Source organism: Schistosoma mansoni (assembly GCF_000237925.1).
Source record: "Schistosoma mansoni, WGS project CABG00000000 data, supercontig 0149, strain Puerto Rico, whole genome shotgun sequence".
In the NCBI taxonomy this organism is placed as follows: domain Eukaryota; kingdom Metazoa; phylum Platyhelminthes; class Trematoda; order Strigeidida; family Schistosomatidae; genus Schistosoma; species Schistosoma mansoni.
Genome location: NW_017386046.1, coordinates 628,575 through 641,576, shown reverse-complemented (window position 1 = coordinate 641,576; position 13,002 = coordinate 628,575). Strand labels below are relative to the sequence as shown.

Genomic DNA, 13,002 nt, shown 5'->3' with positions numbered 1-13,002 from the left:
AGTGTTCAGAATGCCTCGTCCGTTACACATCACGATCAATGGGTCTCTAATCTAGTGGCTACTGACCTCAGAGACCGGAAGGACTTGACTATGGCCCTTTAGGACAGGTACAACTCTAATAGCTACTTCTTCGGTTACGTCACGTATTGCGAAAGCACATCTAAATGGATTAAGCAACAGCAGAAAAGCATAACAACAGTTAACTTGCTGTCGGTTGACCTTGATCAACAACCCACAGTAAAGAGCGCGGAGACCATGGGCCGCTAACGGTTGCTATGTTAAGCTCACATAACTTACTCTGGCTTACGGACGAGACAATTTATTCATTCGTTTTTGAGTTACATTTTGACCTTGTCAAGTATTGACTTATCAAACTTGACTGTTTTTATGAGTGTGGGTGCACTTCTTATCTTACTCATCACATGTCTGTAACCCACTTTTTCTGACCATAGATGTCGATTAACTGTTGATTGAATCAAGTTGGCTCATACGCCTTCTCTACTGCGCATAATTTTATTTCTCTCTCTTCCCTTCATTTTGTTCCTCCGATTATCTGTTCAGATCAACGATTGTAGAAAATATACGTTTTCAACCTGCATTCTCGTATTTAATTTATTGAGTTCCATTAAGCACTTAAGTAATTTTAGTCGATGATTGTTTGTATGTATATTTCGATGAAAATCGTTCATACGATCTAACTGGAATCAAATATAGAGCCTTCAAAACACCCCCTACAGTGTTTCTATCAGCGGCTTATCACATCAATTGCATCATTTGGAATGCTATCCAACAGAGTGTAACTCATCATGAGCGCACACTAGTAAGGCAAAGAACCTAGGTTGAGCAAGACTCTACGCAGACATACAAGGGAGCCTATTGCAAGTAGAAAGTTTTCTTGAGGGTTTACGATCATAGCTCGTACTTGGCACTGGAGAAAAAATGCAAAGCCTAAGTCCGAAGCGATGGATGGTTCCAAACCAAGACAGAGGCTAGTGTGCAAACTGATCCCAGTTATCTCTACTGATTTAGGACGAGGAAAATGTCCACAAACCAAGGGATCTGTACTGTTGGATGGTCCGATGGCGAAGATCTTGCAAACTTAGAGATGACGAAGATATTTGATGACTACTTCACAGACTACTCAAACTAGGAGCTTGTAATCACGAAACACTTCTCAACTCTATTGTTAGTTGAGGGTTTGAGAGATGTTGAACTAACGCTCAGTTAAGTAATAAAAAGACTTAGATCCCTGCACTTGAGAGGGTCACATGGAAGGGAAAACATCCAACATATGATCCTGGGACAGTGCGTGGAAGCCATCAACACACCTCTGTGACCTATTATGAAAAGAACACCACGAACATCTTTCCACAGCATTTCATCACACAGTTCTGTCATTTATTTGTTTCCTCTCCCGGTCTTGTATTTCACCCCTTATTCAGATCTCAGGCACTCCATCATGCACCCGCATCCGATCACGTGTGAGTGATCCGTGCTTCACATCTCCTACGGCCGCTAGCCACATAGATTTGTCACATCTCGATATGTCGTTATTATGTCAAATGTAACTTCCAGTCTCTTGACTTCTGACTTCATTTTTCCCTGTGTTGGCACATTTCGATAATAAAAGTTGATGGTGGTTGAGTTGTTGTCGAACTCCAAATACATGTGGCATCCCTAATCCTGTATCACATAAAATTACAAAGTACTCTAGTAATCGCTATAAAATAGGGTTCGATGCCATGAACGACAAAAATAAAAAATTCCTGTCTTTAATATTTTCACGAGCGAAAATTATTCATTCAAATAGTTGTTTCTTTGCTCTACACATTTGACCTTGATCGGGTTGTTAAACACACACATCTAATCTCGTGGATGCACCATATTAGTCCCAAGAATGACGTTCCTTTGCTGCAGCAGTGACTCAGTTGATGAAAGTAGGCTTAAAAAATTTTCGTCAAGCATCTTTAGATCTTGCATTAAAGCAGGCCAGAGTATTCATTGAGGATGCCGAAAATGTAAGTCTGTGTCATATTTATGAGAGTACTTTAGTACCGTTCGATAAATCACAAGTTGGACAAGCATAGTTTGATTATGTATGAGCTTTCTCACGGTTTTTATCTAACGATACTTCATCGGGCCTCCTTGGTGATATTGTTCTTGCTTCCCTTCTTCGAATGGCCTTCCTCCCTGACAATGTCATCCGATATCAGGTTGAAACTAAAACCTCCAAATCCACCATGTGGAGTTACAGAAGGAATTGAGTTTTTATGTTTGTTGATCATATCGATCCAATCAATTTTACTGGTGAGTTTACGCGCTTTGTATCCATGTAGAGATTCTTAAACTATGAATTACAGTCTATGTATAACACTACTAATTTGTATTTGGAATCCGATAATTATGCGTTGTTATTTAACTTAGTTTAAGAGCTTGAGAGGAGTGAATTATATGTTTTGAGGAGTCTCTTGGTCTTTCAATTATAGTCCATACACAATGAACTGGTCAAAACTAGTTTTTTTGTTTCCACCATTATGTTAGACGGTAAAGAACATTTTATCATTGACAACTTATTTTTTCATGTAGTACAACCTGGAAGGGGTCACTGGGTCCTTATATTTTTGAAGCTGAACATTAAATTCAAACATACTGAACTTAGTTTGTGATTCTGGGTTGTGTAATATATTTGAGTCTACAGTTTCAATTTTAACACGATTAATCTCTATAGATGGAAAAAACTAAAGCTTTGAAGCTGGAACAATTTTTCGGTGGATTAATCAAAAGTATAACTGCTTTAATCAAAATTCAAAATTGCACTTATGTAGAGATCGTTTTCGAAAGAGTTTGGAAACCGGCTTAATATCCTAAGCGCGTCAAAGCCTTCACTGTGAGCTGAAAATGACAGCCTTTTTAGATAAATTTCTGGTGTTTTGATGCTTCTTTCAGTTTAAACGTCAAATAACGGTTTATATTAAAAAGTCTGTTTATAAAAAAGTAATATGCGGTAAGATGTGACCGATTTTGTGTTAGTCTGTATTATCTTAATGTGCCATCTGCTAAATACTTGAAGAAGCTGGGAGACATCTCTTAGTTTAACCGGAAAAATTTCAAGTTGCAACTGTGAACATCTTTCAGGCCCTATTTACAATAATTAGAAGTGAAACCAAGATTATTATCTTCTACATGTTTTAGTTCTATATGTTAGGCTTCTAATGATCCGAACTAGAAGGCTAGACGGAAGAGTTATATATGAATGTTTGTGGTCGCATTCAAACAAAACTATCAAAAATGAAGTAAAAGTAGTAAACGACAGAATAATAACAAGTTATGGGAGAACGAATGTTATTTGTAAAACTTTGGTTGAAAACCAACTACACTTAAAGCGTTCTCAAAGAGTCAGTTTTCTTTCCGACATCAGCCGCTTGAAAGGGTACATACACATGCTACACATTACATTTAACTGAAAAATGCCAATAACGTCAAGATGTGAAGGGTATCCTGGAATATACATGTCACCTTGATGCTGTGTAAAAGCGGGAATAGAAGGCAATGTGGGCTTGAAGGTATTTTTGAGCGCAAATGGTGACACAAAAAATAAAGGAAAAACATGATAGGCGATTTAGTTTGTACAAGTAAACGAAACATACTGAATGCAAATATAACCACGGAATTAATTCCCCAAACAATAGGTGAAATATAAGTTAACTGAGATCACGAAATATCACATCTTCCCCTAACCACAAACCAAGTTTAACATGGAATTTTCCTCGTCTGCCAGTTGTCAAGATTTTACAGTCTCATAGAAGCGACAAAACGTTTTATTTGATATTTACAGATATTTTGCAATATAAATGAGTATCTTCTTTATGCAGAGTTATAAACTATAAAAGCGTTTTACCAAGACATCAATGTACAGAACGTATCTAGTATAATAGTGTGGACCACGTTTTGGTAGAAGCTTGATGGAAAACAAACTTTTAATTATTTTAAAGTAATCAATGACTAAAAACTGAGTGTTTTTCTTTAAATGTTATGCGGATTGTACAATATTCTTTTATAATCAGGTTTGACTTCATTTTAAATCTTTAATGTGGTAGGTAATAGTACATCAGGACAACTACACATTTTAAATTCAACATTATTGGAAACCTTTTAACACCCAAAAGTTTGTACGATGACAAAACTAATTGTTTTGCGCTCAACAATCTGCTAGATAAATTATCAAACAACAAACTGCCTACAACTCAAAGCGTAATATTTGAAAATGTAAAATAGTGCGCCAAACTATTGCATCATCCTATTACAAATCCCGTAATTAAAATATATGTTTGTTACTATCTGATTCATTTAGTCCACTCAAATCATCTGTATTTGACCAGCTTTTATAAGTAATGGGGAACTGGTAACTTAAGGTTAATCAGGTAAAAACAAGCTATCATGCTGAAAATAACTATTTTGTCAATCGGTGCACTAAATTCTGATGAGTTTATTCATTGGTTTGCCTTTTGTATCCCAATGAATTCATCGCGAGGGTTTACAAGCAGACTGTTCACAATCATATGTCTAACCATATTTAATTAAACGAAAAGCATTTCTAAGACTACGAAACACAGATCTACTTGCGAGACCATCTTTCTAAGGAAAGGAGAACGAAGTTAGTCATTTTAGCTTTCGAAAATAGCCTAATTTATGTCTATAAAAACTAAGCTGAAAATATTCTAAAATTTTATTTACATAGATATAATGCTACGTCTTCTGCCTACTATCTGTAGTTAAATGACCTAACAACTTTAAGCACTTGCATCATTTTGTGTATTAATCTAATAATTTAAAAATGTTTGTTTAACCTCGTATTTTGATATTCACTTTGGGTGTACAAAATTAGCTTGATGATTATAAACTGGTTTTCTGAGTTTTTTTCATACGTTGAGCCAACTCTTTTGACTACAATTTTCTAGTCAGGAGCATTCGGACTTCCTTGGGTTCGTGAAAATCCGTGGTTAATTGGAAAATATATTTTCCTTGTAATTTATCTTTTGGATCTTATAGTTTCTTTGTCGCTTCGATGCTCCGAAGTAAGACATAAAACCAGATTACATTTGAATGTTATTTTATATTAAAATTTGCTTACATTTATGATATCCAAAAATGACTTCTGTCTAAGTTATTCTATATTTAATCAATATTTAATTCCGTGTACATTTCAGTCTCATGTGTTTATCTTAAAGTAAATCTAGAACTCAATAATCGGATTTGTTTTTATACATATATTTATGCATATATATTAACCGCGGATTTATAAACGAAATTTTAATCATGTCAGATGTTTGTACTCATCATTTCTTATCAGTTTTCCGACGTTACCATTCAAGCAGAAATGTTGTTAACGGGCTACGAGAATCATCAACAAAAGATGACGTCGTAACCAGTTTGTTCGGAATTCTGGTGTGTACTCCAACCTCGGTAAGGCTTCAAAAACAGCGATGATAGATGCATCACGCATTTTTCTAATAACAAGCACTAATTTGGAGTTCCTTCCAAACTTTAACCAGAATAAGACTGACTAATAAGGAAACTTATGAATAAAATTTTGCTGTGTATATCAGTGTAAAGGTATTAGGGTAGGTTTGAATATTTGTCCAAGTATACACTAAACCAGTCTAAATAATTCAAGAAAGATAATCTGCCTTTAATTTGTGATTATTTGTATTGCGCTTTTATTTTTCATAAGGGCTTCAATTATTCATTCCATTTTTGGCATATGTACCCCATGTGTAGATTGCTTCGATATTTTTGTCCAGTCACTTAGTTTATTACCGAAAACTGCCATTTTTTCAAAAATCATTTTCAGTGTTTTGAATAACTCTACCTATGTAAGGAATAAATATTATCCCCAGGCCACATAAATCTATGCTTGGATATCAATAGACTTTTGTAAATACAAACGTATTTACGTTCTCTGATTGAAACATGATCTATATTTTGGTCAGGTATTATTTATCGAACGATAACTGTAGGTCACAAATAGTTCAATTCTACTTTATACGACGAGCTTATTTTACATGTCGACGTTTGATTTTATGCTGTTCTAGTTTAAACCAAGCAAATTTCACCTAATTGTTTTTGATTCATCTAGTATTATCGCATCCGTCGTCTTATTCGGCCGTATTTTCTAATCAGTAGCTCACAATTAATGAAGAAAGTTTTAAAATGTTACAGAAGAACACTGCCAACACTGTTTAAGTAAGCTGAAAACATTCCATTTAGTATTTTCAAACGAGAGCCAGTTAAATTCATTTTAGCCATGTTTTTCTCTATTTTTCATTTTGTTTTGTCAGTTGATGTGTTACTAAGCCTTTTAACTAAGCTGCTTAAGTTACAATATCAGCTATAAAAACTAGAACATCTCGGTTACATTTAAAGGTTACCTGATTAACAAGACAAATAGAGTAGTATTGAGAATACGAGTATTGAAAAACGCAGGTAACAAAAATTACCAATACGCTCAAATTACTACTGTCGTGATAGTTCAAGGATGACTGTTTACCACTGTGAATCGAAATAAACTGTTAAAATGTTCTTCCTTTTCTAAGGTCACAGATAATCGTACTTTGCTTTCCTAAAAAAATATATCTGTGGACCATTGTCAAAAGATATTTTCCTCTTCGTTTAGATGAGTAGACAATTTTTGTATATCCATCGGAGATATCAGTAAGTTATTTAAACTTTTAAGCCATGCAAACATCAACAATCAATGTTAAAACAACATCTATGACTCTATACACATTACAGTTAGACTGTTTGAAAGCTTCATTTGGTCTATATTTGATTTCGAAATGAAAGATGCTTTCGGGAATCTTTTCACAATATAATGTGTGCCGAAAACTACAGCCACCGAAATGTTGAAGATTCTTAATCAAATTAGTTCACAGTGAATGGAAAAACAGTTTGGAGCTTAGAAGTGTAATACATCAGCATCAAGTACAACGATGAGTAAAGACGTGTTGAATTAGTTACTATAGCCAGATGATCGTAAGACAAGTTACTAAGAAATAACCACCAAGTTCTGATTACCTCCGAAAAACTATAACATTTATTATTTTTTAATTTTGTCTCAAGCATTTACTTTTCCATATCAACGATAGATTAGTTATCACAATATTTAAGTAAAAAAAATCAGGTGAACGACATTTGAACAGTGAGAGATTTAATAACATATTGTATCTAGTATCTATCTTCGTCATCAATATAAATTTTGCATCAAATCACGTAAGTCATAGAGAGGTTAATTTATTCTATGAAATATAAACTTTGCCTTTTGAAGGAAGAAAATTACCTTTTTGCTTTCAAGTCATGTAATGTAGTTTTCGAGGTTTATCTTTTGAAAGCATAGACAAATGATATTCTTGATCTATTAGTTCTTATTTTTTTAATCATTCACTTCGTGCGTTACATTTCTGGCCAAAATAATCAAGTCTTCTATTCCTGCTGGGATTTTGGTTAGTTTCGGCTACTTTAGTTGCAATGTGCGTTTTCAATAAACCAAATCGAGATTTAACTAAAGATAGTGTAAGTTACAATAGTATGTCTTTTGATGATAATTTGTCTTTGTAGTTCTTGTTAAAACGATAAATGTTAAAAAATCATAACTTTTAAAATACAGTTAGCAAACGTTTTACATTATATTTATTATTTGTTGGAATTTCACCCAAAAAAAGTCAAGAACTACATGTAATCGAATGAAGAGTAGGATAACTTTGAACTGATTGCAGTTGTATATTGATCATTAATGAATATTATAAAGCGACAACACATAGCTGGCCAGGAACTATGGATTTCCTAGGTTTGATCCCACATAGAGTACCAACATTACCTATTTCTTAGAAGTCACGAATTGATGTGAAAGATCTGTACCTGAATTTCTGACAATAAATAAATTTGTAAATGATATTAAAGTGAAACGCAATAACTGGCTTTGAGATTTCACTTGTATGGCATTGTTCACGGTATTAAATTGCTGATTAAAGTAATTAACTCGCTTATTTTTAAAAGGTTTAGTTTTGCTTTATCCATTATCTAGTATTAAATGTTCAGTGACTACGGTACTTAATAGAAACACGGAGACAGATTCACGTGTTTGAAAAAACTGGACGTTTTACTAATTGGTTTTAGTTCGTCTAATATTTATAACTTTACTAATAATATGTCAGTAATTTGACAGAAACCTCTCAGAGTATTACAGGCTTTAGTTCCGACTAAAACAGTAATATTATCTAGGTATGTTGTCACAAGTATAAAAACTAAAATAAAGTACTTCACTACATTATTTTGTATGTATTTGCATAATGGTACTTTACATAGTGTGAATAGGCTTTTTTTAGAGTGTGGAAACAAAATAATGAAAGATCAATTAAAAGGTTGGATAAATAGGATTTCGTTTTACTAGGTGACCAAAATGAAATCCGCAAATAAAAACTAAAGATGATATTTACCTTTCTTCCATAATGAATGACCTGTATTTGCTAAAATAATACATCAAGTTCTTCTTCTACACAAAGTTATAAGTGAATCATAAAATTTATTTAAATTCTATGTCTAAAATATGTTTTGATTTGGAAAATATATTGCACTTATTATTACCCCGAAATTGTATTGGATAAATATAGTAAAATTATAGTAAACATTAATTTACTCTTGGTAGCCATGTTAAGTGATTTGATAATTTTTCACAGGTTGTAAATACCACAACTACTGCATTCACTGACTTCTATGATACGTTATTCAGTCTTTTGGTACTTTTAACCACAACTAATCATCCCGATAGTAAGTCAAACGATTTTGAAAAGGAATTTTTATATGAGGTGTGTCTAGTGTTTCATTAATAAGTAAAAAGACTGTATTGTTTTTCAAATTAAAAGTTTTCAATAAAAACAACCACTTCAAGTTTGGGATTATTCGTTGGTATCTTAGTAGACAGTCAGTTTTAAGTGACTCGAGAATGTTCGCAAAACTTGAAGTGGATTCTATCGTTCACTAACAAAAAATTAGAGAACCGTTCTATAGCAGTAGCCACTGGACACTTTGTTCAAAGACTGAACTTAAAAGCTTCATATCATTCACCGAAGATGGTACAGTTGTGATATTGAATTGAAATGTAACGGTTTACATTTCTAATTTCAGTTACATGAAGATATGGCATAATCCTCACCTAATATCATATGTGGATAAATGTTTCACACTTGTCTACTTTATTTCTACATATCAAAACTAAATAATAAAATGATTTTGAATATTTAAAAATATAAATAGTTGAGTAGTACTTTTATTGAAAATGAGCCATTGTATCAATTACAAGTTTTACAACAAATACAACTATTCGAATAGTTTTAGTACAAGGTTTCGTCATTTCAGAGATTTCAGGCGGACCAAAGTTAGTAAACTATAACATTGCAATGAATGTACCTCGATACACTTATTTCAATTGTATCTGTGGGCCTAGGTATTAAAACCAATATTACAGTTCAAAACTTAAACATGTGAATCGTACGAAGACAAGAAAACATTTAGAAAAGATTAGTGATTTTTATAAAAAGAAGGGTCAAATAAATATCAGCAAGAGAAGTAAGTATTCACTATAAATGAAACAGTAAACTTGTTTACTTATAATATTTACACTAGTTTGGTTTGAAACCATGGTGGTCTGTGAGTACGCTTATACTCAATACGACAACGTTAACAATCCACTCTTCTTTACAGTACAAGGTTTGTGTGATTGATGATATGAAGTGGTTAAAACAAATTTGTTAATTTAGCAAATAGTGTTTAGCCAGATGAACAAAGTTCATTAAAATAAAAGATGGAAGAGCACACTGAACTAAATTTAAAAAATCACTCAAACCAAGTAAATTAACCATACGGATTACTGTAAATAAATTAATATATTTTTAATATCCCAATGAACAGACAAAATTAGATTTTCTGACGTTTCGTGACTCAGTGTAAGCCACTTCTTTATAATAATCTACCCAATGCTCAATTTATTCAAAATTATCATACCGATTACAGTCTTTTGAAAAGCAGAGTTTTTATTGAATATCGGGAGCGACGTTGGTTAAGATAAGTTCAATTAAATTGGAAAAAAAATGACTGAACACTGAGAATAGTTGAATCTAATGGACTCATCAATATATATTCAAATTACATTATGTTGTTTATTGTGAACCAAAAGACAGATGACTATATTTCTAGAAAAATAATTAACCTAATATTATTGAAAGAGCTACATTAAAAGGTTTCCTAGTTGAATAATCACCGAGTGGTGACGAATGACACGTCTCTCCATCCCTTTAGGGGGGATCAAATCCTGTTGAGTAAGTTGAACTGTTAGGTGATATGAGGTAGTCTGAAAAAGACTTCTGTTCTGGGTTTCGTTGTATTGAATACTTGTCAGTAATGTTTATCTGTAATCTTGTAAGAACTGGTGCTCATGTGAGATTCAGAACCCTAATAACTGGACCACAGTTTTAGACGTTACAACATAATTTTGTTAAAGTGACTAACTGTGGAATCTAGAATGCGTGTTTCTGCCCATATTTCTCAACTTTTGAAAGAAGTAGAATGTTTTTAAGGGAAATTACCACTAAAACTGTTTGTTAGTGTTTGAGCCATCTTGAAGAACATGTTTAGTATAAACTAGTTCATAACGATGAGTTAGGTAGAGATCTTAATCCTCATTTGACAAAATGAGGATAAAATAAACAAACGGTGACCGGTGTTTTTGATTTATATTCAATTTTTTCGCCTTTATTCGTTGAAATAGTATTCACTTATTGTTGTAATGCTATTTTATATTTCATTATGTTTTATAGTTTTAATTCCACCATATAATGGGAATAGAGGAACTGCAATTTTCTCAATTGTTTATCTTGGTGTTGGATTGTATGTACTTTTGAATATTCTCACAGCTGCTGTATATAGTCAGTTCAGTGGTTATTTAATGGTAAGTCATTCAACTTCAAATTATAGAATATTAATCGCTGAATATTATTTTATATAGTAAGTGAATTTAATTTTGTTCAAAAAATAAAACTACATAGTTTAACCTTAGTTAGATATATAAATCTAGTTGGTCTATTCACTAAACGGTTGATGCCATTAGGTTGACAAAAAATGTGTCCTTATATTCTAAATGTGGAAAAACATAAATCACTATTTAATGATAGCTATATGTTTAATCTATTTATCGAAGATTCTTTCTTGATGTATACAATCGAGATATATGATGAAATAATTGAAGATATTCAATTATCATTAAGAAAAAACTTGTTGTTCATTACTGGATCTATTTGCTTTCATTTCCTCCATAGATTCGGTTTTTATTTTTGAACTAAGTATACTGCTAGAGTAGTTAAACTAAATAAGCACTAGGTATGTCTGATTTCAAAAGTTGGAACGTTTCTTTGTAAAAATGTAGATCTAACAAATGAACAACGACTATAATCATATACTTTAATAAAATCTAAATCCCTTAATTGCCATTTCAGTTCATTAAATATATAAGACGTGCTCTTAAGAGGACTGAAAAAAGATGTTCGAATTATATGAAAATTTTATTGTTATCTATCATAGGAATACTATCAACTAGCTTACATTTACCTTATTTTTGAAAGTTGTTCAGTCAGCTTATAAGAATAAATTATTAGGCAGGCTTTATCATTCTTTTTATCTTTATTTGGTAACTCACTGTTGAAAGTCTTCAGTTCAAACCCGTTTGATGAGACGTCGCGTTGCAACAAGAGCAGCTTTTGAAGTATTGAAATATGAATATAAGTGAGTTTGATTTTTTAATGTACTATCTTAATATTAATTCTATACTATAGAAAATAAACACTGATGTATATTTAGAACCTATTAAATTGAAAGTTTTTTTCTGAAATATTTTACTTCTGCCTGCTCATAACGTTTGAACTCTTCCGAATCGTGGAATGTTTTCAAAAAAGTTCTTATATTTTAATTTTGACATATCATTTGCTTATGAAATGATAAATAATGTGATTTTCATCATAGATCGGCATCACCTCAAAAACCATATGAAAGGCGGGTATCAATTAACATCATTCTCATTCAATTCGACCAAAAAATAATAAAGTAATCCCCAGTTAACAAGTTCCAAGTGGATTGAGAAATTTTAGTATGAAGTCCTAACGAGTGGTGTTCAGTAATTTTCCAAAAGTGCCAGATAATGAGTGACATTCATTCTGTATAACGAACTAAACTAAGTTAGTAATGTGGTTCACTTAACTTTAACCCAGTCCATTGAAAAAGCACCCTCTCTGTGAAACCTCACAGTCCTAAATTCAATCTCCAGCATCGAATTAAATTCGAACTGGTGATGTATCACAAAATATGATATAAAAGCTATCTAATACTTCCCGGTTTTAAACTGCTCCCCAAAAAATAGCGATCCATTACACTAACTACAGTTTTTTACAGATACGATTTTCACAGCCTACTGCAAGTAAACTGAGAAATATGCATTCATATGAAACTCTTTTAGTAGTTTCAATTCATTATTTTCCTGAAGAAATCAAACCTCATTAAAACAATAAGAACACATTGACTCAGAAATTATATAAGATTATTTCCGTACATACAAATTATATGTAGTTTTTTGAAACTTTAACTAATCAATGATAATAATAGTTTTTACAGTAGGAATTAGGCTTTGCTTTGAAGTATCTACACAATTAAATTATTTCCAAACATTTCCATAGATGAAACAGTCTAACTTTCTTTGTGATAATTAAAAAGAACGTGTGAAATTATATAATCATCTTTGTTTATTTCGATATTTTCAATTTATGTTAAACGTGATGAGTTAATTTCAAATTTCAATTGTAGTCGTAGTGAAAAATGCATTGGTTCTTCTTCTTCTTCAGTGTCATTTGATTGTTATTAAACTTTTGAAGGGAATAAATTTATTATTATGTCAATATAAGGATG

General features: G+C 32.2%; 1 protein-coding gene across 1 annotated transcript in view; it reads left to right on the top strand.

Moving 5' to 3' along the window:
* Positions 1–1,931: 1,931 nt before the first annotated feature.
* The window catches only part of Smp_163310 (two-pore calcium channel, putative), a gene marked incomplete at both ends in the record, with an annotated part of 40,993 nt that continues 29,922 nt past the window's right edge, over positions 1,932–13,002 (top strand). Inside the window, 6 exons of the mRNA XM_018799198.1 lie at positions 1,932–2,018; positions 6,137–6,243; positions 7,476–7,569; positions 8,733–8,823; positions 10,869–10,999; positions 11,753–11,829. Coding sequence (XP_018646650.1) covers positions 1,932–2,018; positions 6,137–6,243; positions 7,476–7,569; positions 8,733–8,823; positions 10,869–10,999; positions 11,753–11,829 — 587 coding nt within the window. The remainder of the gene's footprint in view (positions 2,019–6,136; positions 6,244–7,475; positions 7,570–8,732; positions 8,824–10,868; positions 11,000–11,752; positions 11,830–13,002) is intronic.